Below are 26,003 nucleotides of genomic sequence, written 5' to 3'. Positions count from 1 at the left end.
CAGCCCTCTGGTTTCGTTCTTTATCAAGATGTTTAAATGTAGTATTTTATTTCAGCCACTAGGGGGGACCACGTTCGTGTTTGCTGCATGTTTATAGAGTTGAGTGTATCAAGTGGTGTGGCTCAAAGCAGGCTTCGCTGTTATTCTTTTCTACCGTGTGCGTCCATTGAATGTAAGTAATACTGTTGTCGGTTTAGTTCAGGTTATAAATGTCTAAGAGCTGCATTGTATCCTGTCACGTTTAATATTATTGTCGTTTGCTGCGGTTTGCTTAATTTGTTGAGAGTTAAAAGTTAGCCGTTAGCATTATGCTATTAAGATCGGTTGATTAGATGCAGCTGTTACTCTTGTCACTATTTGCAGCCAAAATGCCTTATTTCTCTTGTATATCTTATTGTGTGATGCTATAATTAACAGATTTGATTATTTACATTCTCATAACTATTAAGTTTATATTAATATTTAAACATAAATAAGTTTATACACTTTACGGACATTTGGTTTATTGTGCATTTACCTGCAAGTTCTTATAATTTGTATTTGTTTATCTTTGTAGAAACCACACACACACACCCATCCACAGTCCCAACCACATGTGACTATGCATGGAGAACATCAAGAACTCATTAAAGTCGTTTGAAGATAAATCCTGGAGTTGGACAGCCTCTTCTTACAGCACTCACAAACTCACCTAACATCTACATTAACTGTCCTAACCCGACACCCTGGAGTGATTGCTTGTCCATCATTAACTGAATCAGCTTCAATCTTAAACAGTTGGAACAAGCAGTCTTGCATGGGAATTGAAACTTGAATGGATGTTCAAAATACCAGAACTAATTTTAAAATTTCCAACCATTGTTTGAGAAATGTTTTGCTGTGCAAATCCAGGTAAACATACTCTTTTGTGACTGTTTTATTGAAAGCAGGTTTCCTGGTGATTGTTATTTAAATTCTCAGAATTCAATTGGACATTGTTTAACTTTGTCTTGCATTGCTTTTTTATTTATTAAGGAACTTCAAATACAAATGGGAGTCTTATTACATACAACTTGTGAATGCAATGAAAACAAGACACCACAAAAAATCTTTTCTTCATATTCAGTACTGACAAAAGTGTACTTAAACAAAAGGTCTTCTCTCAGATGTTTGGGTTGACAATTTTGCCCATAAAAAGCATGTTTTCTGCAGTTCGATCAGTGATGACCACCATGAAAGGACGGTTGAACTTCAGCTCTGGGACGTAGTGGAAAGACAGAGGTACAAAGCTTATACCGGTCGCTGCTGCAGCTGTGGCTCCGCTCTCGTCTATGTCCAGTGTGGCTTGGTGCACAACCTTTGCAGCACAATCAAAGCAGAGTGGGTCAGATGTCAACAGTATAAGCAAGGACATTTTTTGTATGCACCACTCCCTTACTTCAGACACACATAGTTTCTGTCCCTCTGCAATGCCGCCGAGGTCTGCACGATGCCCAAACATGTCTGCCATTCCCATTTCAGTCAGCACATCATTCAGCTTATAGGAGGTCTTGATGGAGAACTTGGGAACATAGATCTTGTACGTCCTGAAAGAAGTACAGTTTTAAAGGACTCATCTGCCAAGAGTTGACAGAAATTGAAGTGGAACCTGATGTAGCATCTCTTTACTCTGTCTTCATCCACTTCAACCATTTGTTGACACGTGCAGGGCTGATATTGTTCTCCAGTATTGTCATATTTTCCGGTAACAGCAGCAGCATGGAGTAAGAGTCGTTGAAAGGCAGGTGGAGAACCGAAGTGTTGATAGCCTGGTCATGATAAGTATTAACATCTTCTTCCATTTCCATCATCTGAACTTGAACCTGGAAAATAAAAGATTGAGAGTTTCTTCATTGTAAATTGAATTCAAGGTGACTGAGATCTGCTCTGCATGCTTGATTGTATGACTTTGAACCTCAGTGTTTTCTTCCACTCTGAACACATCCTGCCTGGTGTCTTGAGGATCAAAGGGAGTTTCCCATTTTCCTGTTTGTGCAGAAAGCAGATACATTATAAATTACAACACCACCAACTAAAATTCTCCACAAAGAAAGAGGAAGAAGAGAACTTTTACCCTTGTAGTAGATGAAGCTGAGAAGATACATGACTGTGTCTGGATCCAGGCTTTCAACCAGCTTGTTTATCTTCCCATTAGTCTTATTCGAGACATACTGATTGATGGCATCAGCGCTCTCTGTAGTTTTGGTGAAGTCAACACTGAAACCCTCAGCTGAAAAGGACTGCTTCAGGGCTTCTAGGAACTCAGGCTTCGGCTTGAGGATGCTGCCCACAAACACAGCGGTGCCTTGGCTGACGTCCTGAGAGGTGTTTGCAAAGAATGTACGAAAGGCCTGGTCTACATCTGTCTGAACCAGCTGGGAGCTGCTGAAGCCCAGACCACGAAACAGCTGCTGATGGGTCTCACCTCGTGCCCCCACAGACACAGCAGCTAAGGCAGTAGAGACACTAAGTGGGGAGAAGAAGATGTTTTTGCCTTGGGAGGCAGCATGCCCTGCTAACTTCCTGTAGAGACGGAAGGCAAACTCTTTGTTTGCTGAGGTCACCAGTGAGATTTTGTTGTTGCCATCGTCCGGAGCGGTGTTTTGGGCTTTCTCGCCATGCCCTATGTGATGATGGCTTCTTCCTACGCAAACCAATGCCGATAAGATCCAAAGGACAAGGGGTGCAGACAACATGGTGAACTGAAACAAAGGGTCAAAAGTGATGTTTATTTTTGGGTTACACAATATTTGCTATTGCACATGAGCAAAGTGAAATTTTGTTTAGTTCTACTAGTTGGAGTTTCATGATTTATGAAACTTATCGGCAATATTCCATACAGTTGGTTTCCTCAATTGAAGTGATTTTAATGTTTTGTATGTCAAATTTGGTTAAATACCAATATTTGTGTGACCTCGGTTACGGCCTTAGTTATGTGTGAAGAACCTTAAATCCTCTGGTGTCTTTTTACCAGATCACACATAAGTTTGTAAAGAAAATGATCAGAGGCACTGATGCAAATTAACCACAGTTTAGTTACTCACAATAATACTAGGCATAAATAGTCATTTTATTGTATGATATCAACCACTTTAAAATCATAAATCTATGCTGGCCCTGGAAACCTTACCGCTGATGACCAGTTACTCTGATTAAATAAAATCAGACTGCTTGGGGGAGAAATAATTAAAAAAAACAAATGTAACTGATTACACCTCGGTGTTCCCAAACAAAAACGCACTCGCACAACAAAAGAAAAACTCCCGGTGAATAACACAAAAAAAGAAACTCCCCTTCCACTAGTCTCCTCAATCTAGATAAAACAGCTTGGAACCAGGGACAGCACAGGTTATCTACAAGCGAGCCTGGAGGGCTGAACAATAAAAACTCCCAAAAGAATAAAGAATTTAATCAGTAAATAACCAAAACAAACTAAAACTGAAACAGCAGCAGGCCAACCTGCACACAACAGAGAATAAAATTAAACAGATATTTTAAATAACCAAGTAATAATAAACTGCCTTTACTTTCGCTAAAAGCTAGCAGAGCTCTGTATGTCCTCTCCAAGAGGAGGTTTCCTGCAACAATAAAATGGAGCCATCAGAAATAATTCGGAACTCAGCGCACGCTTCATGTTAACCATACCTGCAGAGGAATCAGCCTGGACTCTCACCCTCTCAGCGATCTACCCGCTTTTAAATGGAAATGCCGATTGCCTGACTCCATAATGAATCAGCTGCGCTAAAACACAACGTCTTCCTTATATGGGCAAACGGAAGAGTGCATAATGGACATAATGTCCCGGCTACATTTGAATATATCAACTCTTAACACATTCGACACCGATGAATCCTACACAAATGTAGCCGTTTCCTACAATTTCGTTGCAAATCTGGATTTTAAAAGAAATAGCACCTTACAAATAAAAAATCCTCTAATGTTCTTAGCAAACATACCTTTTAAGATGAGCTTTTCTGTAAAGAAAAACAAACAAAAAAAAAACACTGATGCACTTACCCTTTATCGTCTGTTCGGTTTGTCCAACCTAATAAAGGCTGGATGAAGACAGAGCCTGTTTATATCAATGATTTGGTGAACTTTGATATTATTTACTCTGTCCAGGCGACTATAGCATTGAGTCAGCCACTGACCAAACATGGCCTCAGGTTTCACAAAACCTAAAAAAACAAAAACAAACCTGCAGCTTTGAAAAATGAGTATATTTGGAGTTAAAACAGTTTACTGTCGATCCTTGCACTTGGTATAGAACAGGCTCATTGCTTTACAAGAAATTATGCACAAAGCTTTTGACCCCAGTTATTAGCAGGCTGATCATTGTTTAATCAATTTGCAACTCAAAGTTTCAACCAAGAGGCCACCTGGGCTTTTTTATTTAAAGTGTTCAGATACCCAAAATGTTTGGGTTTTTCACAGGAGGTAATTGCACTTTTTGGGCATTATATGGTTGGTTTAAGTCAAGTGCTGTTACACAAGGGATTAGTGTGGCCCTTTAAAATGAAGCATACTAAAAGTTTCAAAAATAAAAGTGGAACAAGGCAGTACACTAGCATTAACCTTTTTGCTAAAATAACTATTTTAGCTATTTTTTTTTTATTAATTATGTTTGGCATATTGAATGGAGTAAGTCAAAGTAAGACAACATGCTTGTGATACTGCTCATGCCACTAACATGCTAACATAAGCATTTTAGCTAATTTTAGCTCATGCCCTAATTTTAGCATACTGAATGAATAAGTCCATGTTAGCCAAAAAATGGTTGTAATTCCCCACATAGCACTGCATACAGGTTAGCTAAGCTTAGCATTGATTCTCTTTTTTAGCACCAGAACCACTGATTTGGGTCCAACTGACTGGTGCACTTTGGCAGGCCTGTTTAAATTTCCTCAGAAATTTCTAGTTTATTTGTCGTTATGCTTCCATCCCAAAACAATTATGCATAAACCACTGGAGGAATGTTTTGTCTATCTTTTGGGAGATGGGAAATGGCAAATTAATGTATCTACAAGCAAAATATGAACTTTCATATTTCAGTATTTTTCAGAACAGTCTGCTTTTATTTTGTTGCAGTTATAACACTCATCTAGTAAATGCTGAAAAGCAGTGAAAAAGCACTGGTCCACTCATTAGATGTTTCATTTGTTGCTCTGTGACATTAAGTGAACAGTTCATATGAAACAGAATGATTATGACATTACCTCAGTGTGGGGAAGCTTCAAATTAAACACGTTTGTGATGCCAATACATCAAATCTGAATATAATGTAATTATGAGCACCTGTTTTTAATGACAATGTCAAAATTTAAAGGGAATCTGGAAAGGGTGTTGTGAAAGCACTTAGTCTGTTTTCATGTCAACCTATGAGGATAGGTTAAGTTTTATTATTTTTAACACAGTTCAACTTTCACCAAAGTTCTGCTGCTGAAAAAAATTTAGAAGCAAACTTGCACACTAGCTTGATCCAAGACCCTCCCCCTGGCTCTGATTGGTTGAGTGGGAGCACTTTATTTCTGTCAACATTAATATGTTTTGGACCCCTTAAACTGCAGAATTTTAGACTTAAACCTGGTCTGAATTTTTTTTTTAAATGATGGATTTCCAAAACTTGTGTCAGTTTTATGCTTTGAAACCTTGAATCCCAGACAAAAGTCTTTTGGAGGAAATTAAAAGCACCACTTCTCAGCAAGCAGTGGTCCTAATTGGTTATACAAGCTTGTGAAACCAATTTGGGCCACTGCTTACTTTGAAGTTTGTTTTAAGTCCTTCCCCCCTCAAAATGTTCCATACAGCCAAAGGAGACACAAGAAAGACTACCTCTTATTATTTATTCATGATGTAAAAACAACCTTAGATGTTTGGATTCACAATCTTGCCCATAAAAAGTATGTTTTCTGCAGAGACCTCAGTGATTATCACTATAAAAGGACGATTAAACTTCAATTCTGGGGCTATGAGAGAGAAAAAAGAGGTGCCAACACCAGTAGCAGCAGTAGCCCCAGTCTCATCAACATCCAGTGTTGCTTGATGTACAACCTAATGGCACAAAAAAAATAGTCAGAAACAATTGACAGGGAAGAAGGTTTTCTTCTGTTCCCACTGCTTACCTCAGACACAACCAGTTTCTGTCCATCTGCAATGCCGCTCAGGTTTGCATGATTTCCAAACATGCCTGCCATTCCCATTTCAGTTAGCACATCATTCAGCTTGTAAGAGATCTTCATGTAGAACATGGGAACAGAGATCTTGTACTTCCTAAGTTCAAAAAAAAAAAAAAAAAAAAAGGGGGGAGGCAATTAACTACAGAGCTGAATGCACAAGCAAAAAGGTGCCACAATAAAGCTTCTTCCGACCTTTGCTTCATCCGCTGCAACCACCTGGTGATATGTGCAGGACTGATCTTGTTCTCCAGTGTGTCTATGGCATCAGGTAAAAGCAGCAGCATGGCGTAAGAGTTGTTGAAGGGCAGATGGAGGACTGATGTAGCAATGGCCTCGTCATAATAAGTGTTCACATCAGCTTCCATCCTCATCATCGGGACTGGAACCTGAAAGAGACGTTCAGCTGGTCAACTTGATGCTGAAGAAGAGTGCATCATTCAGCTGCTCTGTGTGCTAGATATTAGACCTCAGTGGTTTCAGTCACTCTGAACAAATCTAACGTAGTCAGCTTTGGATCAAATGGAGTGGCCCAGATTCCTGTTTAAACAGACATGGTTACATATAGGGTAAAGGACAAGAGTCAAAAAATGAAAACCCTGCTACAAGACATTTACCTTTGAAGTAGACGTAGCTCAGAAGATACAGGACTGTGCTTGGATCCAGGGTTTCTGATAGAGTTATTTTTCCACTGGTCATTCCAGAGACATACTGGTTGATGGTATTGGCGCTCTCTGTAGGGTTAGTGAAGTCAAGCTTGAAGGCCTCAGTGAAATACCACTGCTTCAGGACATGCAGGAAGTCAGGCTTTGGTGTGAACAAGTTGTCAACAAACACAGCGGTGCCTTGGCTGATCTTAGATGCCATACTTCCAATGATTTTCAGAAACGAGGCGTTTACATCCGACTGAGTCAGCTGAGAGATGTTGAAGCCCAGAGTACGAAACAGCTGCTGATGGGTCTCTCCTCGAGCCCCCACAGACAGAGCAGCCAAGGCAGCAGAGACACTAAGTGGGGAGAAGAAAATGTTTTGGCCTTTAGAGGAAGCACGAGCTACCAACTTCCTGTAGAGATTGATGGCAAACATTTTGTTTGCTGAGGACACCAATAAGAGTTTGTCATCACTGCTGTCTGCACAGAGGTGTGTGGCTTGTTTAGCTTGCTCTATGGGTTGAAGGCCTCTTGCTGCACAGATCACTGTCAAGAAGGTCCAGAGAACCACAGTTGTGGAGACCATGGTGATCTGAAACAGAGGGTCAAAACTGCAGTTATTCGAGTCTGCAGGTTTCTATTTCTTCACCTGCACGTGACTTAACTGCCCTCTACTTGTCTGATCATAGACAGCCAATGTAAAGATGGTGGGTTCTTAAGTCACAACTGCATAGATTTTTCAAACAGGTCAAGTTAAATGGGGGGAAAAAAATAGATTAACTTTCAAGCAGGTTCTTCGCTAAATTGTTTTCACAAATGACTCTCGCCACAACTGCTCGTTTTATGGACAGAGGACAGAAAACCAACTGTTTGGGAGAAATCAAGTCCCTTACATGCTCTGCACCAAACAAATACTCATTATGGGAAACCGAGCTTGTAAAGAAGTTACACAAACGCTAAGACACAGGCCTTTTTAAAAAAAAAACTCACAATTCAGATCTTTTCTGTATGAAATATACAGCCTGAAAATTTTACACCTTTAAATTAGAAGAGAAGACAAAACAGCAGTCATCTTTTTTTCACAGTTGTTAAACCAATACTTACAAGTTTTAGCTCTGAATAACAGATATAAAGACAATTGTTTCTGAAAGTCCAGCTGACTTGTTTCCCTGCAGAAAGTTGGGCTGTAGTTCAGCAATGTCAAAATGGCTGCATTCTCTTTTCTGAGCATGCTCATTAGCTACCAAGCATGTGGAAAAAAAAAATGAAAAAACAACCTCTCTTTATTGAATGCAGCCCTCATTGCTCAAAGCTGTTGAACATTTTATAATCAACCACTTTTCTCGGTTCTACTGATACTCTTTTTTTTTTTTTTTAAAGGGTTTGCATGCAATGTGGGAAAGGCAGTGCCGGAAAGCAGGAGCTTCTGAGCTGATCCTCAGCTACAGAAACATCACTTCTCATGGGGGAAGAAGACTGTACTGGCTTGTCAGGGTTAAACTGGTGTCATTCATTTTTGTCTCTCTGCTCCACCATAAGCAGAGACACACCAGGTCCTCTTTAAAGCTGAAAAATGATCAAATGTTACAAGTCATACAAATGGAACAGATGCAGTTACATTCCCCATCCAGCACTGGCGCCACAATTAGCTCACCGTATGGATGTAAGTAAGTGAGGCAAAGATTGTAGCGCAAGTTCAACTTTTTATTCTCTGCAGTCTGTACCAAGGCTTGTCTAATCGGTTTCAGTATGTTTGCGTTTGCCTGGCATCAGTCATACAAAAACACGTTTGTGTTCACTGTGGCATGTCAGCAAATTAAAAAGGAGGTTAAAAGACAGAAGAAAAGACAGAATCTATAACACTGGGCTCGACACATGTCTCTGAATCCAGTTAAGTTATACAGAAGCCAATAAAAATCTTTAGTTTGCCTCTTGCAAAAATTTCATTAGTGCATGCTTTGAAATGTGTTTTATTTGCAAAGCAAAGTATTCCATTCATTGAGAGAGCAGAAAGACTTCACTTTGAAATTTTAGTTAGAACATCAGATGCTTGGGTTCACAATTCTACCCATAAATAAGATGTTTCCTGCAGAGCGCGCAGCAGCTTGTGCTGTAGGAGTGTTGCTCCAGAGGACTGGAACTGGACTGCCCTGCAGAAATTGATTTTTGTAGGTCATGGACCTCTGGGGTTTTCAAGTTCTATCTGCAAAGACTTAAGTAATTTCGTCCAGCAGGTGGTAATATTGTCAAGGAACAACTTTATGTTGTCACTCATATGTAAAAAGTGTTATATTTCCACTATTTAAAGAAAATTTGAGTACAAAAATAAATGTCCTGACAAGACATAATTGGAGAACATCGTGTGCCAATACACCCTTAATTAAATGTAAAAACTTTAGCAGCCCAAGAACAAGTTAAGTTTCCAACTTGATTGAGAAACATTTATATAATTTTATAAAAGTCTAAGGTGCTAATAGTATGGAGGCTCGTCATGAAGCGGCTGAATGGTTGTGATACAGAAATAGTCACTGGAAACGGCATTTTGTGTATATATGTGAAGATTCTTACATACACAACCCCCAGTAAAAATCCAATGCACTTAATGGAAAACTGTTTTGGACATTAACAGTGTGTGGGTTCAGAAAAGTTGTTTTGTTCATGGACAGATAATGACAGAGTAGCTTCATTTCTGATGAAACATTCTTTCCTGAAAACATTTAAATATTGTGCAATTATTTCAGCCAGCATATGGTTAATGTACACGTCATTTAGTAATGCTCCAGTTTAGAGGGTGGAGCTTTTTTTTTTTTTTTTGTCTCAGGTGTGCTAATGAGGGCTGCAGCTGTTTTCCTGCCAACTGATGCAGATATGTCATCAGTGGACAAGTCTTCAAAACCAATGTGCATCACTCTAGCAATTAGTAAGCTTATTCATTAGGTTTAAAAATCTAACCATTACATTTTAATTTCATTTAAAAAAATTTTTTAATTTTTTTCATCACTGAGCGACTAGACATCTATCCTAAGTTGCCTCCAATCGCTCTTTGAGCTCCTCCCTCTCTCACACCAAGATTCAGTCCAGGTTTCATGAATAAAAACAGTTTTAATGTTGGACAAATCAATTGAATTTGTTTGTTTGGAGACCAGGTTTTAGTAAACAGGGAAAATTCAGCCACAAAGGCTACATTTTTGCAGCGAATTTTCTTTTAATTTGAAGATAATAGATTGGCATATGAGGAGTTTTCCCTGTTTTAGAAATGGATACAAATAGTATAAATGTATTCCAGAAAATATTTAGAGACTAGATAAGTTAACACGCTCACCTTCTCATCAAATATCAACTGTTTTTATGTTCCAGAAGTGGATTGTTACATATTACTTAAATACCTTCATGAGTTTTCACATTAGGATTTTAGAGTTTTGGACGTCTGTAAGTCATAAAATAAAAGATTTTTTAAATTCTAAGACGTCAAACAAAAAAAAATAAATAAATAAAACAACCAAAAAACTGTTTCTAGGATCTCCTCCTTGCACACATCAAGTCCAAACCAGAAGAAGTGAGCTGGTTTCAGATGCAGGAGCTTGAACGTTCTTGAGATTGTGGTTTCTCGTGATTTAATGATGTTCGCCAAAGAGCTGCCTGTCCAGTTTAATGAGCTGTCGGAGGAAACCTCTGTTTGGGATCACACCCCGATTGTCTTTCACAGCACAAATAGCCTCCACAAGAGACAGCTTCTGCTTCAGCATCAGGTAAGCCAGCACCAGGGTGGCGGAGCGGCTGACTCCCACATGACAATGCACCAGAACTTTCCCTGAGAATCAAAGAAAGACGTGAAATTTAGTCAATTTCTTCTGAAAGTACCGGTGATGATTTGTAAGTGGTTGCCATCATGCCTCCTTTGCTTAGTCCTCTGTGGATGAAGTCAGCTGCAGCCTGAAAGTTGATGCTCATGTCATAGTTGCAGGAGTCGTGTGCCTCTATGCCCATGTAGGTGATCTTCATTTGCTCGTATACGGTTGGTTGCCCCCTTCGTTTGCTGTGAGCAGCATTCAGGACGTGGGTGAAGCGATGCCTGGACAGATCGGCAAGGTTTTCTGCGCTGTGTCTATATAAAAACACAACATATTGGATTTAAGGACATACCTTTGTGAATTTTTTTTATTATTATTATTTAAATGTAAAACAGACAAATTATCACCTGGACAAAAATATAATAAAAAGTGGAAAAAAAAAAAGTTCAGGAAGGAGCAATCTTGTGCATAAACACAAAATTTTGTGTTTATGCACAAAACATCACACTGAATCAATAACAGTGATTCTGAGAGAAAGCCAAAGGAAATGGAAAACTAAACATTATAAATCACTGTCTTCTTTGCAATCGATGGTGATGGTGGCAGCATCATGCTGTGGGGATGCTGGTAGAAGGAGCTAAATCCAAGTCAGTGTTGGGGAGAAAACCTGTTAAGAGGCAGCAGAAGAGTTGAGACAAAGTGAACGCTCAACTTCCAGCAGGATGCAAAACTCCTAAACATAAAGACAGCGGTGTAATGGACGGGTTTAGATCACACCGTATTCATGTGTTAGAACGGCCTAGTCAAAGTGAAGACCTGTGTCAAAACTTATTTGAAGATGCTCTGGATTCAATCTGAGTTAGAGCCGATTTGCTTGGATAAAACTTTTAGTCTGTATATGTGGAAAGATGGTTGAGGCTTTAGAGAATCATTTTGCATGTTGTGTGAAATGGAAAGCAAACCAAACAAACCTGATAAAGTCATAACAGAAGTAGTTTTCTGACATGATCTTCCACAAAAAAAGAACATGCAAAGTATTTTTAAAGTTTTTTTTTCAATGAAACATGAATTAAGCATGCAACATAGTGACTGATATGCAGACCATCTAAGCTACGCATGAGGAAAATAGCCTGGAGCTGCGGTATGCCTTCATGGCCTGGTGTCAGTGGACACTCACATACCGCAGCTGGAGTCGTGCAAGTATCCAACGGGAAGGGCAGCTCGACAGCTCTTATGTTACCCATTTTGTTTTTTTTTTAAAACTGATTTACGAGCCGTTTCCGTTTCACACGCACGCTTGATTCAGACCGAGTTCAAAGCAAGTGAACATTTTTCCAGCGAGAGGAAAACATGAGATTCTTACTGGTCCCCGATGTAAAGCCTCGGCCACACTTCATCTGCGTGGCTGATGATGGCTTTGCCTGTGAACAGCAGTCTTTCCAACTCAAACACCGCCAAACCAGGCGAGCTCAGATCGATTTCCACTTTCCGACGTGGCCGTTCATCATTCCAGGAAGCGGGAAGCTTGGATGAGTAAGACATTGCTTCTTCCTTTCACAAAATGTCTGGACTTCAGATGTGGAAAAGTGACCCTTTTTTTCTGTTTCTAAACTACTTAATGGAAAAAGAGTGGAAAAAAGAAAGAAAAAAAAAAACGCATCACAAAAGCTGAATATCACTGATATTTAACAATATAATCCAGGGAAATCCTCAGCAGCCTGTGTGTCAAACACAACAGAGTGAATACCACAGGTGACATTAGTCTCCAGCTTCTTCTCCTCTGATTTACTCACCACGACACCGTACGTCCGAGTGTTGTCAGGACATTTGACCCTTGCATTAAATCTGGGCTGCATGCCTTCAAGCCTTCAGGGCTGCGCGTTATGCTTTTGAATTAAAATAGCAGCCTATTTAAAGATGTGAAAGCTGGCTAGAAGAGTGTTGCCCCAGGGCAAGTTTTCACTTGATGGAAGAAGGACAATTCTTTTCTTTTTTTAACATCAGACCGAATAATTGCTTTCAGGAACGAGAAAAATAAATGTGGCTCATAGAAAATGTTAAAACTGTATTAAAAGTCAATACAAAACAGTGAAGAACATAAAAAGAAGGGAAAACAAAAAAGTGAAATTGACTGAATCGTAATCAAGAAGACTTCCAGCTTTTGTTGGCAACGTGTATCACAGGCAAAAACCAACAAAAATAAACAACGCAAAAAAAGATTTTCCATGCAAACCTTTTGGTTGTTTTTAATATTCTCTTTCTGATCAGATATAAAAATCACCATATCAAATATGGCACTTTTTCTTCATTTTTCAAACAAAAACAAGAATGTTTGAGATGGGAGGTGAGAGGGGTGCAGAGACGAAGACCTGTAGTGCACATGTGCAGTCCAAACAAGAATCTGTGCCCGAGGCAAAATAATGAACAAACTCCAACTTAATCCTTGTGCATTTAACACTGTCTTTAAGAATACATCTTTACTGAAAATTTAATATTCTACTTTCACAGGTGTAGAAAAAGTGAGGAAGAAAACTCTACTTTTAAAAAGGAACAGCTGACATCGTCCTTCGCTTCTATAGAGAAATATAGGGCGTTCAACATGTAGGTCTGATTTTAGGTCTCCGCTCTCAGTGGCTGGAGGGAACAGGGCAGCGGTCTTCGGGGGCGGGGGGGTTTCACTAAATCTGCTACAATACGGGCTGAGTGACAGGCTGTGTGAGCGCTTATCTGACACTACAGTTCATGCAAGGCTGAGAATAAGAGAAACACTGCACCAGCTGCTGCAGAGACATGAGGAGGCAACTATGAGCAACTGAGTGCAACCCAAAGCCGTCACAAGAGAGGACAACAGCATGACCATGCAAATGTTACAATAATCAGCCGAGGAAGTGTGCGTGTGTGTGTGTTGTCCCGAGAAGGTTAGGATGAAAACAGACCGAATATCCTGAGGATGGTTTGAACGTGTGGCACGACGTAATAAACACAAACAGCAGGACCAAGCGCCATGTTGGTGAGGGCATGATGTAAGAGATGAGCTCAGTCACTCACAGAGGCTGAAAGTCACTTATGATATACAAGTTTTATGTTTACTGCCAGCACAAAAGGATTTTTCAAACTTTAAATCAGAGGTGTGTCTATTCCTGTGGGGGGGGTTCCATGTCTGTTACCTCATCTAAATGATAATGACAAGATGTCAGCAAATATTGTTACAGCTCTGCAGAGGGAGACTAAACACCTCCGATTGTCCATGGAAGATCTGAGCAAAGAAAATAATAATAAGCAAGTAACAGGCAGATAAATAAGGTTTTGTTCAGAAAGCTTTCTTCTCCAGCTGGTCCAGAATGGCCTGAATTCTCTGCACGGCCTCTTTGCGGGCTTGTCGAACAGTCTCCTGTCCCTGAGTCTCCACAGAGTCCAGCTCCAGCAGCTCTTTGGTCAGCAGTTCCTCCAGACACCGGTAGCTCTTGTCCGTTTTTCTCCCGACAAACTCGTCAACGTCTTCCTGAAGCAGCTGAACCCGGGCCATGACCTGCTGGACCTTGGCGAGCCCGGGGTTGTCGCTCAGCGGCTGAGGTCCGACCGCAGCGGTTGGTGGTTGGGGCTCGGGCTGAGAAGGACCGGGATCGCTCCGCCCAACTTTGCTGTAAATCTGTGGAGGTGAGCTTATTTCAGTGGGCTTTCCGTTGGGGGGATTCGGGGCTGGAGCTGACCTGGGTTTAGGTCCCACCTGAGGGGTTCGCTGTTGCTGTTGGTCCTACAATGCCACAAACACAGTGTATTTAAGCTTTACAACAGCAGTTAGAAAAATATTGTTTCAAAAAAAAAAAAAAAAAAAAGAACAAAGAATAATTTCTTAAGTACCATACAAAAATATTCAAACTCCTCTCACATTTTGTCATGTTACAACTAAACTAATGCATTTTGTTTGCCAATTTCTGTAATAAATCAATATCAAACGATGATGAATTGTTAAGTGGGCTAACAATTATATGTAATTCTTTTATTCTTTACAAATATAAATATGACAAATCAAAAAGTATTTATTTGTATTTAGCCCATTGGGGGAAAAAAAGGGACAAAAATAAGTAAGACGGGCCTTGTGACAGACCGGTCATCTGTCCAGGGTGAACCCTGCCTCTCGCCCAAAACGTTCACTGGAAATGGGCACCAGCAGTTTTAAAGTCCTGCCACTGGCTCCCTGTAGCTCAGAGAACAGATTTTAAAATACTTTTGTTGGTTAATAAATCACTGAATGGCATAGTACCAAAATACATTAAAAATCTTCTGTTGTATCACCTAAGGTTTTCTGGTTCTACTCTACATCCCCAGAATCAGAACCAAAACATGAAAAAACAAACTTCCATAAAAATGCAAAACTTGTGAAACACTGAGTTCCTTTGAATCAACACTAAAACCTAAAGATGGGAATGGACTAGAATTTAGCCTAGCATAAATCCCTTATTGACGTTCATTAAATTAGAAAATAATTCAAATTATGCATCACGTTGCATTTGATTCAAACAAAATTAAAGCCGACTTAAAGAATCCTTCTGTTGAATAAACATTTGAACATGAAATGCGACTTTTTGCACAACGGGTTGTGTGCAGCCAAATTTCAAGACATCTCCAGCAGAGGAAAAACGCCTTCTCAGGTATCGTTTACTTTTCGTCTGTGCCATTTTAGATCCACGAAAGAGGGAGCTAAAAATGAGAAAGAGCATCACTCTGGTCAACCCCCACAACCTGTTAAATAAATCTAAATATTAAGGAAAGGTTAATGCCCTCCATTAACTCGGCTCGCATGTGAACAATATTATATTGATTAAGACCACACAGACTGATGCTGAATAGCTTTTGGCTTACTAATGAAAACACAACATTTAAAATTAGAATATTACATCAGAAAAGTATTTTAATGCAGAAAGATGGGTCAAATGAAACATCTGTGCAATACCGGCTTACACAGAACTGTGCTTCTGACAAGCGAGTCCCATCGGAACCCATGTTCCATTTTACAGAAGACGACTATAAACGCTGATATGAGGTGAAAAGCAGGCGCTAGCATTAATACAGTGAGCAGGTGGAAATGTTACCTGGGACATTTATGGCAGACAACGGTGTGCTCGAAGCTCCCCCCTCAAGAGTCACCGCCGTTGCTAAGCAACGTGTCAAATACATTGTACAAATCAGCTGTGTGCTTTCTGGCCAACAGTGTGATGCATGCGTCCTTTTATTGTGATTGGCCCTGGCATCGTTCTCTTTTTTTTTTTTTTTTAGTGTGGAATGCAACCATGGCGCTTCTGCCGCGACGCCATCTTGGATACTTTCGGTCGCGAAACAAACGGCTCTTTGAGATGAACGACGGCTCCTCACCGAGAGCCGTTCGTCAGCGTAGGGGAGGGATCGTTGTGCTACAAACAGAGCAGCACCACATGAGAAATGGAAGGCGAGAAACCAGCTGAGGGGGAAGAGAGAGAGAGAGAGATCGCAAGCGAGCGCTCAGTTTTGTTTTGTTTTTTAGCCTTTAGCTGCTCAGCTCTCTGTCAGTGGCTCCGCTCTGGACCTTACCAAGCTCCGCCCACAACCGACCCAGAAAGTCTCACAAACAAAGCCTCGCGGCGCTTTGTTTCTATGTAAACATGGGGAATTCCACTTGAACTGATAAGAGTATTTCTGAGTCGATTATTGCATAATTTATGCTCGGATTTTCACCAAATATCAGCTACAACAATGGACAGAGGAACTAACAATGTAAATGTCATCTCTTTTGGATGACATCAAGGTGTTTGAACCACGATGCTCCAACATTGTGCACGTCACAGCACAACGCTTTCGGTCGATGAGGAAAACGGCAGTGATAAACCTCAGCATCAATATAGCTGTGGACAAGATCACTGATGCCTATTGGTCTTGCAAGGCTGGGTAAGTCGGGCATTCATCGTTTTGTAGATTACTTTTGAAATCAGCGGGTGATTCCTGTGATTTGTTGGCAAATGTTTGAGTGTGCCCAGGCCTGATACACTGGAGTGGCTAACTTGTAACAGTTTAGTCAAAGGCCTTTTCTGCTAAAATAAAAATCTTTACTGTATGTCAGATACACGTTGCATATTGATCTGTTTAGCTAACGTAAGGCTGTGCAGCAGACAAGCTTTAATGTGTAGAATTAGGATCAGTACTGCCATTTTGCTGTACTTAGCTAAAAGGTGTTCATGATGGAGGTGTTCATTATTGATTTTCTTTTTTTTCAGTCAGAAAGAAAGCAAATCAATAATATTTACACCAGCACACACTCCTTTGCTCTTGTTAATCCTAGGAAGGTTGAGCTGCTCATGTATTTGTGCACAAGCTTTGATCCAAGCAAGGCATTCTGTTTCTGATTTTGGAAATCTGTGAATTTTACTACCACAAATACGATCAGGATACCTGACATCACCAGTACAGATACCCCACTGGCAATGGAGAACCATTCTTTTTCGATTGTTGATGCAAAAACTTTCTGCTAGTCCACAATGTATTCTGGCTCTGCATTAGCATGTGTTTACTAATGCATGTACATTAGCTTGTGTTTGTGAGATGGCCATGCACGTGGTAGACATACCACTAGCAGAATGGGCATCAGCCAATGAAACAAGGCCCCTGTGGTAACATTCTTTGGTTTGATCAGAAGTACTGCAGCCTTGTGGCCAATCACACGTGAGGATATGGGCTAGTACCATTATGTGAAAAGAGAAAGGGGGCCGACAAGGCAGTCAGGGGAATCGTCCCTTCAGTCATACCTTCTACTGTATGAAACTACAAGATTTGCACATCTAGAAAAACATTTCTGCCAATTTTTTTCTGCAAACAGTTTAAACTCAGTCAGATTGGACGATGAATGCTTGATTTTTTTTTTAAATATTGCCAAAGAAATAAAAGTCTGAACTTTGCACAGTTTCACACATTAATACCCTTTCATCAAAACTATTTAATTGTACTTTTGACTACGTGTAGAAAATGAACCCTCACTTTTTTCTGGTCTCTGACTGGTTTCGAGTCATCCTTTATTTAGTTCCATCCATCTTACAAGGAATTTTCCTTTGCCACTTTAAAACAAATTTAAAAGAGTTGTGGATGACTGAACAGTTCTCCATTTAAAAGTCAAAGCTTCTGATACTTTTTATATCCTAAGCCTCTTTCAAACATCTACAATATTTAAGTCTGACCTATAGGGGTCTATATCCGAGCAGGAGGAGCTAAACACAAATGTGAAACAAATCCTGAAACCTCAGTATATTTGGCTTTTGCTTAATAAATAAGCTGAGCTACTGCATGAATCCCTCTTTCAAAGAGACTTTGTAGCCGTGATGTGACAAAATAAGTAAGAGTATTTACGCAATATGCTGAATGTATCTCAACAAATTGACTGCCGTTATTCTTACCTTGGGCTGATATGGTGGTGGAGCACCAGTTCCAGTTCCTGGCCATGCTGGAGGATATGCTGGACGGACATGATTTCCATAGTGGTTTTGTGAAGGCTGCTGCCCTGGGTGCCATTGCTGCTGTGAGGGAGCATATGGCCCTGTGTGCCCCCAAGCATCACCCTGAGGGCTGGGATGGAGCGGCTGCCCAGTGGGATAGGGGGGATTAGGAGGTACAGCATGTCCACCTTCACTGTAGTGGGAGTAAGGTCCAGATGGGTATCCAGGACCCTGAGGGAGCAGCAAACACAAGTTGGTTTTTAAAACATCTTTTCAGTATTGCACGGATGAACACATTTGTATGGAAATCAATATGACTTTAAGGATAAGGTTTTCTCTTAGGACAAAACTGAAGCAAGCCTGACTGCTCCCATACAGTTCATAAGCGTTCACCTGCTGCCTTCAGGCAAACTTTAAAAGCAAATCCAGCACCACGCTACGGAGCTCGTCTCAGGCTGTTAGAAAATCTGAACTGCGAACTGAAGTTATGATTATGCACCTTGTTTTTATCTAGGGCCGTTGTGAGCAAATATTTTAGTAATCAAGTAATCTATCAATTATTCTTATGATTGATCGAGTAATTGGATAAAAAAAAATAATAAAATAGAACATTGGTTAATCTAACAAAACAGCAGTATTACTATCACATATCAGCATTGGTCCAATTTTTCACAGTTGAGCTTCCCTAACAATAACTTTTCTGCAGTTTAGAAAATTAACCTGTAACAACAGCAGCTCACTTTCTGAGTTAATCTGAAGAAAAGTCATACAAAAATCTGAAATTATATTCAATTCAATCATAAAGAGAAAGGCTCACAAATACGCTTATAAAAAATGCCAATATTCATTTCTAGTCAGTTTAACAGATGAACTCTCACTTTGCCCAAACATTTATAGCTTTTGTGTTCATGTTAGCGACGGGATTTGATACCTTCACACCGAAACATCGACCAGCTACGTTCCTCCACGATGAGCTCAGCCACACATTTGTTGAGACTCCGATGATATAAAATAACATTTTCCGGTTCGTCCATAAAGCTACACTTGCATCTCATGCGCAGTCGCCCGCAGCTTTCAGCCTATCCACTTACCTGCATAAATACACCTGCAGCGCCCCCATGCGGGAAAAAAAGACTGCCGAACTCCAGGCATCGCACCAGTCATTTTAAGGATGCTTATTGGTCCCCCGATAAACAACAAAGACCCAGACATTATCACCGATCAATAAAATCCCCACGGCCGAACTTGAAATCTGGACATTACGCTGCTTCCACTTGGCTCCCGTCAACAATTCAGACGGAAGTGAGAGCGCTGCGCAGCGCAAATAATAACCCGGCAGAAACAGGTGTATTAAATAATAAAATATAACTTAAAGCTTCAAGGCAGATACATTTTCCTAGAGGAATTTTAATAATCGAAGTAGTCAAATCTCTCAAGGAATCGTTTCCGCCCTACTTTTATCCAATATTTTTCTCACAAATCTAGGAGATTCCTCACCCCATTTACTCGTCTGTTCAGAACTAGATAGCAAACTGATTTGATTCATGCATTTCAGGTGTAGCATCATCTCACCCCTTGACAGTGCGGACCAGAATAATGATGATGCTGGTGCTGGGTGTGTGGTTGGCCCGAAGGCCCACCGCTCTGCTCAGCCGGACAGCCTTGCCCAGGGTAGGAACTTCTCTGGGGGTCAGCACAGTAGAAAGGATTGGATGGATGAAAACCACTCGCTGGATACTGGTTTTGTGCAGTGTTGTAGACTCCATGGCCGTTTGGATAGCCTCCTGGCATTACCTTTAACCAAAGCAAAGAATAGATTTACTCTTTGTAGAAATGTGCAGTTTTATGTAGCCGTAATATAAATATGAGACAAATGAAAAGCATTCAGGAGAGACTTGGGAAGATCAACTCGTTTGGACCAAGGCATGTCGGGTTGTGTTGCATAATGAGCTGTACCTGCGGATTGTACTGTTGCTGAACATCTGATCCCGAGGGATAAGTGTTTGCATAGTGTCCGGTGGAGTGAGACTGTGGATACCAGTAATGTGAAGGGTAAGCTGGGTACTGGGGAGCATCCTGTAAATGCAATATACAGGAAAGAAAAAGCAGAACATTAACGTTTAACAGGAAGTGGTAGCTGACACAGTCAGACTGCCTGTCCTTAAACAAACAATGTCTGACTTAACAATTACAATGGCTCAATTACTGGCCGGACGGGTTCAGGACAAAGTCTTCATACGCTGCAGCTAAACTAAATTTACTCACGTGTCAGATTAAATATTGCTAACACGAAGGTCATGTCTCGTGAAAAAGCCAAAACCTAAACAGGAGCTGTAAAAGCAAGCTAGTTGTAACTCTTACATAATGCCAGCTAGCTCAGTTAGCTGTGCAGCTAATACTTTAACAGCTCTCTACGTAAGCCACTTCGGTATCAAACACTACTTCCCCTAGGTTTTATTTTCTTGATATTAAATACATTACATTGCTTTTTATAAAGCAAATATGACTATTTAGACCGTTTTCATTCACTCACCATAGCGCTGTTCCAGTTTCCGTGGTTATTTCCCGAGTTACAAGTCGAGGGCCAGTCAGGTTTCAGATTTGACTGCATTTGATGGTGATGTTTTAGCTACGAGCGTTTGCGGCCAGCCGTCCCGTCATCTGTCATTGTAAAGAAAAAAAACCTTTAACTAACACAGCGATACTTATTTAAGCAGTCAGCATTCCCAGTTCCTTCGCGGAAGTGCAGGTCGTCAGATTAAAGTCGGGAAACGATAGTCAGGCGAAGCAAAGGGAAGTACTGGCCTGTCTCTTTAAGCACAAAGAGGGAACAAAATATTAAGATGTTTCACTCTGACGCATTTTTATGGCATCGTGGAAATCTTTACAGAGTGATCAGCCTTAACATGTACTCTAAATGTGTTCACATTGCAATAACAGAAATGTAAAATTATCAGTACCACCTTGTTGTGCTTACATGATAAGTATTTTCCTCAAATACTTTTTTTTAAAACTAATCTTATGAAACTGTACAATATCAGTCGCCTATAAACGATCTTTGGAGGCACGTCTACGTCAAAAGAGTCTTTGAAGAGCTGATAAGAATCCAAAATAGACTCAAACTATATTATTTTAATAATACATTATTTTAGCATGTCTTTTGATGGGGTCTGTCTTTGAAAAGTTTGATATACATTAAACATTTTATTTTATGGGAATATGAGTAACAGTGTAATATTCTATTTTTGTTCTATGGCGTTTAATATTTTGTTGACCAAACCACTGGAGATATTAAATCTTCAACATTTTCCACCAGGTTTAAGGGGTGCGTGGGAATTTATGCCTCCCATAGTCCCTCCCATAGTCTCCACGTCGATTAATTGAACACTATTGTGGTAGATTGGGGTCAGAAAATTCAACAAACTTGCTTATTCTTTCCTTTCCGAACCCTACTTTTACAAATGTTTATGGAATCACTCTTAATTTTTTGTCTGGAAATTAAGTACTCAGACAAAAATGGGAATGTAGTTTTAACTCTACATCCCCATTTTGCAGAGGGAATGCATATACCAGGTAAGAAAAAAAAAGAAATTTAAAAATGAGGAAATAGTGTAATATTAAGATGCTGGTGTAGTTTTTTTTTTTCTTTCATTTTCGTAGTGAGACATTCATGACTACGAGCAAGTGAAGATTTGCTCACTTTTGTAGCAGCAAGTACCATCTCCTTGAACCAGCAGGTGGCGCTAGTGCAAGTCGAATGACGGCAACCTCAGTCAAGTAATAGTAGAAGAAGAGGGCATTTCCTGCGCAGATGTTAAAAGGAACAAATTCTGAAATATTCATGGCTTGACTATAAATGAATGTGTTGGAAGTGAAAAATACCGAAGCTCAAGATGAACTACGTGCCAGGGACGGCGAGCCTCATTGACGACATCGACAGTAAGCCGGAAGCATCAGTTATTCCTCATTTACTCAGCATATCATGCTTCTCTGAAGAGAAATACCTGTATGCACATTGATTGTGTGATTTAATGCTCGGCTCGGTGTCCGGTTCTCCCCTGCAGAAAAGCACCTGGTGTTGCTCCGAGATGGCAGAACTCTGATTGGTTACCTCAGGAGCATCGACCAGTTTGGTACAGCTTCTTCAAACCAGCTCCACTTTTATTCATGTTTTCTCTTCACACTAGATAATCGAGTCGAATCAGTTCGGTTTGCTTCATTCGTTCACCATTCGCACATCTGTTACCGACAGCTCTCTGACGTGCGTCCTGCTTTTGTTTTTCTCAGCCAATTTGGTGTTTCACCAGACGGTGGAGCGCATCCACGTGGGGAAAAAGTTTGGAGACATCCCGAGAGGCATCTTCATCGTGAGAGGGGAAAATGTGGTTCTGCTTGGAGAGATGGTACTGGCATTCTCACTCTACTCATTTTGTTACTGCGATGCAAACTGGTGAAATTAAACCGAACAAACGCTGCAGGTCAAGTGTTAGGCTCATTTTACTCAAGCCCAGATGAAAAATATCCCCAGGTGGCAATGATGATGCTGTAACATAAGTTTGTTTTGTGGCTAAAAAGGTGATCATGATTTCATGAGGTTTTTTTGTGTGTTTTTTTACTTGATTGTAAAAGAATAGATTTAACGTAATATACGTTTTAACTTGTATTTAAACACTTAGTGCAGTTTATTCAATAAGTGTCTATCAAAACACCTCATTTGGAGGACTGATGTAGGAATATTTTCAAAAGTTTCTTTGCCAAAATATACAGTTTCAGTTCAAATTTAATAATGAAACAAAATATTTATTTACCCCATAGGACAACTAAATGTCTTAAAGTTAGTAACTTTAAAAAGCTAAGAAAATATCCTTTTATTTCTCCTGTAATCAGTCTTCATGTAAGGCACTTAAAAACTAAGTTGAAAACACTTAGTCTAATGTCCAAACCCTACAGAAGAAGATTTTATTTTCAAATATTGAACATACTTTAAGTGAGCGCAGTAAGACCAAAAACATGACACTTTTGAAAACAGAAAATAGTAGAGATTTCTTCTTGTCCAGGACATACTGACCTCTAGACTGATTTTGGACCGCACTACAGAGACAAACAACCTTCTAGGCCAACACACAGAGCCAGGATGAGTCATAGAGCCAGACGCTTGTCACACTCTAAATGTACATCATGTATTGAGTCCTAAACGTGAACTGGCAATAATACAGCCTGTACTATTACATTAGCTTCAGAATGCTTTCTATGACTACTGTTAGTAGCAAACATGCAGAGCCCTCCACTATTTTTATCTCCCCTGATAAAGATGTGTAAAAAGCCTTTAAATAAACTTGTTTTTCTATTGCGTGAGCTTCATATCTCTCAGAGAAATGCAGACAAAGAAATCCAGCTTTTCTTTTGACTACATTTATTCAGCCAGAAAACAGTCACACATAAAGAAATACAAGTTACAAATGTTACTCCTAACACTTCATTCATATAAACATAATGTAACTGAAGCATTTATTTGTAATCCTGGCTTTTTGAAAATTAATGAAGTTTTCTACTGAGGTGAAAATGTGACATGACACACAGGAACATTTCCCTTAGACATGCTTCAAAATGTGAAAGAGTAGATAACAGGCTTCTTCTTCTTCTTTTTTTTTTTTTGAACATTATGGGGCTGCATACATTTGTGTAAATCAGAAAATGTCTATTAAGGGGAAAAAATGCAGCTAAGCTAAACTTGGTCTGTATATACTGTTAGAGCTACTATTAAACTAGGAAATGGGTCTAAAAATAAAAGCTGTTTCTCCAACATGCTGGATGTAACTCAACTGTAATTTTTAACTGGAACCATGGTTGGATGAGGCTAAGATTGAGCTGTTCTGCAGCACACACTGCAGGTCTGTGTGTGTAGTGTTAAAGATAAATTTGTGGAAAATCACATCATGTCGATTGTCATTTGTTGTGGAAGATCTGCTCTCTTCCAAAAGCCCATTGAAATCTTGTTAAGATTTTGTTGATTCATGGACTGCTTGACATTCAAGGATGCAAAAAAATATCTGTTGTGTTGATAACAAAGTGAAGATGGGGCATCATCTGGCCTTTCAACAGAATAATGACTCGATTCATATGGCCAAACGACGCAAAAATGGAACACCAGGCAAAAATTAACCTTCTTCCAAGGTCATCACAGTCCCAAATCAAAACAAAAAGCCTTGTGAGTGAGCTGAAGAGAGCAAGATAGAGAACCAAGGACTCTGGTGACCTAAACAGATTGTGTAAAGAGGAGTAGTTAAGATTTCTCACTATGCTCCAACCGTTCTTCTGTCACATGGGTTGTTGTACAAAATCTGAACAGCAGGGGGCGCCAATGAGAGCAGGGGGGTGGACATGTGTTCAAGTAAATGTGCTAAATTAATCGTGTTTGACATGAGATTTTTTGCTACGATAAAAAAATGTAAACATGGCAGTTACTGTTCTGCCTGTATTTACTGTTACATGAATCCCAGTTCTATTTAATGTATAACCTATTTACATTAAGGCGAGATCAAGTGTATGGATGTGATGATAACATGATCATCGCTTTGATTTAGAGCTTTGTCTAATTTAGTGTCATTTACCATTTTAGGTTAATTTAATCAGTTATGTGTTTCTCATTATTTAATTTTTTAAAAATCGCTGGTAAACGGGTATGAATGCTGCTGATAATTTTTTTTGCTGGCTCCCTTTATTGAAACATTAGTTGCAGAACAGTTGGGGAGTCGGTGTTTGAAGTAGCAGAGAATATAACGTGTGGATCTTTAGTAAAGTTGAAGGTGACGTGGAGTGTGTGTCTTTCTGTAGGACGTGGATAAGCCCTGCGACACCATCCTGCAGCAGGTCTCCATCGAAGAGATCCTAGAGGAGCAGCGGCTGCAGCAGCAAGCCAAGCAGGAGACGGAGAAAGTCAAGATGCAGGTCCTGAAGGACCGAGGCCTCTCCATTCCCAAAGCGGATAACTTGGACGAGTACTAAAGCAGCTTTCCATATTTTTTTTTTTTTTCTCAGTTTGTATCGGACTTGTAACTTGTACCTTTGAACCGAGGAGTTTAGTGTTTTGTGGGCAGAATTATCAAGTTGCATCCATTTACTGTACTCGTTGATTTTTATTGGACGTATTTGAAGGAAAATGTGATCAGCTCACCTCAGTTTTGTGAGATCATGGCAGTAAAGTACAAAAAAAATTGTTTTTCCAGATTACTGTTAGTAGTTTTGAGTATATAAAAGCACTTTGTATTTCGTTACAACATGGTGAGCTTTCATGTTTGAGGATGTCTGCGTCTGCTAATGATGAGCACTACTTTCTCAAATAAACGAATGATTAGTTTGTCATTACGGGAGCTGCTTGGGAAAACGTATAATCACATCATCTCATTGTTCCTCTGTCCCTGATGTATGCATTGCTATAAAAGCAGCTTATTTTTAGAATAACCAGGGCGCGTCCTGCAGCGTGACCTCCTACAAGGGACTTTGCAGATCTACAAGCAAAAGGCATCATTCACTGTGGCAATTGGATTAAGGCAGATCAGTGGATCAGACAGCCGGTGTCCTGTTGTAGAGATCATGGCGCGTCCGGACAGATCGATCCTGTCTGCCATCATCAGTTTATAATCTGCCTGTTAATTGTCTGGACTAATGATCATGTAATAGAGCTCCCGTGCGGGAGACGTATTTTGCGTGCAGCCTACTATTAAACCAATTATTGCCACTGCCACATGGTTTTGCCCTGTTCCGCTGCTCAATATGTTTAATGTCATTAGCATCACAACTTGTTTAATGCAGGGTTGAGACACACAGCCTGTCTGTGAAGGAAAGGTTCCCTGAGCAAGTTAAAGTAACTTTATAAAGCATGTGATTTCCTCACGTCTTCAAAATAAAAGTTGC

At 40.0% G+C, this 26,003-nt stretch overlaps 5 protein-coding genes across 6 annotated transcripts; 1 reads left to right on the top strand and 4 right to left on the bottom strand.

Moving 5' to 3' along the window:
* Positions 1 to 974: 974 nt before the first annotated feature.
* LOC129372926 (serine protease inhibitor A3M-like) lies at positions 975 to 4,120 on the bottom strand. Of its 2 annotated transcripts, none has more exons than XM_055050534.1 (6): positions 4,036 to 4,120; positions 2,093 to 2,720; positions 1,934 to 2,004; positions 1,648 to 1,841; positions 1,418 to 1,565; positions 975 to 1,336 (listed from the first exon to the last, which is right to left on the bottom strand). In XM_055050534.1, exons 2-6 carry the CDS (start codon positions 2,712 to 2,714, stop codon positions 1,142 to 1,144), a joined length of 1,230 nt encoding a protein of 409 aa, XP_054906509.1. In that variant the 5' UTR covers positions 2,715 to 2,720; positions 4,036 to 4,120; the 3' UTR covers positions 975 to 1,141. The 2 variants fall into 2 exon arrangements, with proteins under 2 accessions (XP_054906509.1, XP_054906508.1); XM_055050533.1 differs by lacking the exon at positions 4,036 to 4,120 and adding an exon at positions 3,664 to 3,786.
* A 1,749-nt stretch (positions 4,121 to 5,869) lies between these two features.
* LOC129373063 (serine protease inhibitor A3K-like) lies at positions 5,870 to 8,072 on the bottom strand. The gene is given in 8 exon segments (XM_055050784.1): positions 5,870 to 6,069; positions 6,141 to 6,288; positions 6,387 to 6,580; positions 6,661 to 6,731; positions 6,809 to 7,433; positions 7,946 to 7,996; positions 7,999 to 8,034; positions 8,037 to 8,072. Coding segments are annotated over 8 exon segments (1,347 nt in total). The 3' UTR covers positions 5,870 to 5,883.
* A 459-nt stretch (positions 8,073 to 8,531) lies between these two features.
* On the bottom strand, positions 8,532 to 12,477 carry LOC129373011 (dual specificity protein phosphatase 26-like). The gene is made up of 4 exons (XM_055050687.1): positions 12,426 to 12,477; positions 11,996 to 12,243; positions 10,735 to 10,946; positions 8,532 to 10,652 (listed from the first exon to the last, which is right to left on the bottom strand). The coding sequence occupies exons 2-4, from the start codon at positions 12,172 to 12,174 to the stop codon at positions 10,456 to 10,458; spliced, it is 588 nt and encodes a 195-aa protein (XP_054906662.1). The 5' UTR covers positions 12,175 to 12,243; positions 12,426 to 12,477; the 3' UTR covers positions 8,532 to 10,455.
* Positions 12,478 to 12,862: 385 nt separating this feature from the next.
* Positions 12,863 to 20,887, bottom strand: bag4 (BCL2 associated athanogene 4). The gene is made up of 5 exons (XM_055050686.1): positions 20,623 to 20,887; positions 20,046 to 20,165; positions 19,662 to 19,883; positions 18,051 to 18,320; positions 12,863 to 14,386 (listed from the first exon to the last, which is right to left on the bottom strand). Exons 1-5 carry the CDS (start codon positions 20,698 to 20,700, stop codon positions 13,943 to 13,945), a joined length of 1,134 nt encoding a protein of 377 aa, XP_054906661.1. The 5' UTR covers positions 20,701 to 20,887; the 3' UTR covers positions 12,863 to 13,942.
* Positions 15,943 to 25,451, top strand: lsm1 (LSM1, U6 small nuclear RNA associated). The gene is made up of 5 exons (XM_055050689.1): positions 15,943 to 16,554; positions 21,750 to 22,028; positions 22,154 to 22,222; positions 22,377 to 22,492; positions 24,924 to 25,451. Exons 2-5 carry the CDS (start codon positions 21,983 to 21,985, stop codon positions 25,092 to 25,094), a joined length of 402 nt encoding a protein of 133 aa, XP_054906664.1. The 5' UTR covers positions 15,943 to 16,554; positions 21,750 to 21,982; the 3' UTR covers positions 25,095 to 25,451.
* The last annotated feature ends 552 nt before the right edge of the window (positions 25,452 to 26,003 follow it).

This window comes from Poeciliopsis prolifica, unplaced genomic scaffold, assembly GCF_027474105.1.
Source record: "Poeciliopsis prolifica strain line A6 unplaced genomic scaffold, Auburn_PproV2 SCAFFOLD031, whole genome shotgun sequence".
Taxonomy (NCBI): Eukaryota; Metazoa; Chordata; class Actinopteri; order Cyprinodontiformes; family Poeciliidae; genus Poeciliopsis; species Poeciliopsis prolifica.
This window is presented reverse-complemented; position numbering and strand designations above follow the sequence as displayed.

Bases quoted from the DNA above. Each gene is read 5' to 3' on its own strand.
- LOC129372926 (XM_055050534.1), bottom strand. From the start codon at position 2,714: ATGTTGTCTGCACCCCTTGTCCTTTGGATCTTATCGGCATTGGTTTGC. The intron at 1,842-1,933 runs GTTCAAAGTCAT...TTTATTTTCCAG, and splicing joins GAGTGGAAGAAAACACTGAG to GTTCAAGTTCAGATGATGGA. The intron at 1,566-1,647 runs GTAAAGAGATGC...TACTTCTTTCAG, and splicing joins TTGAAGTGGATGAAGACAGA to GACGTACAAGATCTATGTTC.
- LOC129373011 (XM_055050687.1), bottom strand. From the start codon at position 12,174: ATGTCTTACTCATCCAAGCTTCCCGCTTCCTGGAATGATGAACGGCCA. The intron at 10,947-11,995 runs GTAAGAATCTCA...GTTTTTATATAG, and splicing joins AGGCTTTACATCGGGGACCA to ACACAGCGCAGAAAACCTTG. The intron at 10,653-10,734 runs GCATGATGGCAA...TTTGATTCTCAG, and splicing joins CAGAGGACTAAGCAAAGGAG to GGAAAGTTCTGGTGCATTGT.
- bag4 (XM_055050686.1), bottom strand. From the start codon at position 20,700: ATGCAGTCAAATCTGAAACCTGACTGGCCCTCGACTTGTAACTCGGGA. The intron at 19,884-20,045 runs GTACAGCTCATT...CTTTGGTTAAAG, and splicing joins AGCAACAGTACAATCCGCAG to GTAATGCCAGGAGGCTATCC. The intron at 18,321-19,661 runs GTGAGATGATGC...CTGCTCCCTCAG, and splicing joins CTGGTCCGCACTGTCAAGGG to GGTCCTGGATACCCATCTGG.
- lsm1 (XM_055050689.1), top strand. From the start codon at position 21,983: ATGAACTACGTGCCAGGGACGGCGAGCCTCATTGACGACATCGACA. The intron at 22,029-22,153 runs GTAAGCCGGAAG...TCTCCCCTGCAG, and splicing joins CCTCATTGACGACATCGACA to AAAAGCACCTGGTGTTGCTC. The intron at 22,223-22,376 runs GTACAGCTTCTT...TGTTTTTCTCAG, and splicing joins CAGGAGCATCGACCAGTTTG to CCAATTTGGTGTTTCACCAG.